This window comes from Mus pahari, chromosome 17, assembly GCF_900095145.1.
Source record: "Mus pahari chromosome 17, PAHARI_EIJ_v1.1, whole genome shotgun sequence".
In the NCBI taxonomy this organism is placed as follows: domain Eukaryota; kingdom Metazoa; phylum Chordata; class Mammalia; order Rodentia; family Muridae; genus Mus; species Mus pahari.
Window position 1 is genome coordinate 48,144,027 of NC_034606.1, and position 2,071 is coordinate 48,146,097.

At 46.9% G+C, this 2,071-nt stretch overlaps 1 protein-coding gene across 1 annotated transcript; it reads left to right on the plus strand.

The window, feature by feature from the left end:
- The first annotated feature begins 760 nt into the window (after positions 1-760).
- LOC110335113 (60S ribosomal protein L11-like) lies at positions 761-1,313 on the plus strand. The gene has a single exon (XM_021217181.2). It carries the CDS (start codon positions 791-793, stop codon positions 1,292-1,294), a length of 504 nt encoding a protein of 167 aa, XP_021072840.1. The 5' UTR covers positions 761-790; the 3' UTR covers positions 1,295-1,313.
- Positions 1,314-2,071: the final 758 nt, after the last annotated feature.

The following is a 2,071-nucleotide window of genomic DNA, read 5'->3' on the forward strand; positions in this document are numbered from 1 at the left end:
TTGGTCAAGAAAAGCCATTGAGTGTTAAGAGCTCTGTGGGATGATTTGTGGGAACTTGGAGGCTAAGAATTTTGACAGCAGTGCAGACAATGGAGGCCTGCCTTGTGAAATTTCAGAGGGAAGTTTAAAGGCTCTATCAGAGCTCTATCAAAGGCGTGGTGGCGCACGCCTTTAATCCAGCACTCGGGAGGCAGAGGCAGGCAGATTTCTGAGTTCAAGGCCAGCCTGGTCTACAGTGAGTTCCAGGACAGCCAGGGCTACACAGAGAAATCGTGTCTGGGGAAAAAAAAATAAAGAAGAGACCAACATGAAATCTTCTAAGAAGTGTTTCCTGCAAGCACTGAGGAGCTGTGTTCCAAGAGGCAGACAAGGAGCCAAGGTTGTGTGATTCTTGGCAGCTGGACTTGGTAATGTGTAAGAGTCACCCCTGTGATACTGGTTTTGAAGACATGAAGAGCTCACAGAAAGCAGCTGAGGCTTGGCACTGTGAGAGGCCAGGGGAGCCATTGGTGAAGGTGCAGGATCAGTGGCAGCTGAAGTCCCAGGACTGAAGGGGTCAGGCAAAGGAGTTGAGGCTTGGCACGCTGAAGAAAGCCTATGAGAGGCTATTGGTGAAAAATGCAGCAAGAGACCCCACCCCCACCCCCAGCAATTTTGTAGATGCTGGTATCATGGGATAACCACCAAGAACAGCAGCAGCCATGGAGTCAAGCCAGACAGAGCATAGAAGACAAGCTGTGTCCTGTTCTCCACCGTGGTGCAAGATCGAGGGGAGAAGGAGAAGAACCCCATGCGGGAGCTGCGTATCCTCAAGCTCTGCCTCAATATCTGCGTCGGGGAGAGCGGAGACAGACTGACCCGGGCAGCCAAGGTGTTGGAGCAGCTCACAGGCCAGACCCCCGTGTTCTCCAAAGCTAGATACACTGTCAGGTCCTTCGGCATCCGGAGAAATGAGAAGATTGCTGTTCACTGCACAGTCCGCGGAGCCAAGGCAGAGGAAATTCTGGAGAAAGGCCTGAAGGTGCGGGAGTATGAGTTACGGAAAAATAACTTCTCAGATACTGGAAACTTTGGTTTTGGAATTCAGGAACACATTGACCTGGGCATCAAATACGACCCAAGCATTGGTATGTATGGCCTGGACTTCTATGTGGTGCTGGGTAGGCCAGGGTTCAGCATCGCAGACAAGAAGCGCAGAACAGGCTGCATTGGGGCCAAACACAGAATCAGCAAGGAGGAGGCCATGCGCTGGTTCCAGCAGAAGTATGACGGGATCATCCTCCCTGGAAAATAAATTTTATCCAAAAAGCCAATAAAATGTTCTCAGAAAAAAAAAATTTAAAAAAAAAAAAAAAAGACAAGCTGTGTGTGCTGCAGAGGGCAGAGCTGGAGAAGTGACCCAAGCCTTTTAGAAGAACCCAGAAGAGCATGTGTAGTTCTCAAACATTGGGTTATTTATACTGTTACAGTTTGGTTTTGCTTGGTTCAGATTGTGCCCTGTGCCCTGGTTCCTCTCTCGTGAAGGAATTTAATTTTGATTTTTGCAGGCGACCATAGCTGAGAGACCTTGACATTTTAAAAAAGAGATTTTTGGGTTCTGGGAGGGATTGGATATTTTAAAGATACTGAAGTCTTAACGTGTTTTAATTTGCAAAGACTGTGGGACTTTTAAAAGTTATTTATGTTTTCTAATGTGGGATCTTGAGGATGAATAAGCAAAGAAAGGTTGTGGCTTAATAGTGATGCGTGTGTCAAGCTGAACAAGGGGTTAGTTGTAATGACTGGTTTTGTGTCAACTTGACACAAGCTAGAGTCATCAGAAAGGAAAAGCCATGAGAAACAAGCCAGTAGGCAGCACCCCTCCATGGCCTCCGAATCAGCTTCTGCCTCCAGGTTCCAGCCCTGCTTGAGTTCTAGTCCTGGCTTCCTCCAATGACAGACTATGATCCAGAACTGTAAGCCAAATTCTTTCCTCCTCAACTTGCTTTTTTTTTTTTTTTTTTTTTTTTTTTGGTTATGATTTTTCATCACAGCAATAGAAACGCTAAGATACATACATGCCTAGGCTGGC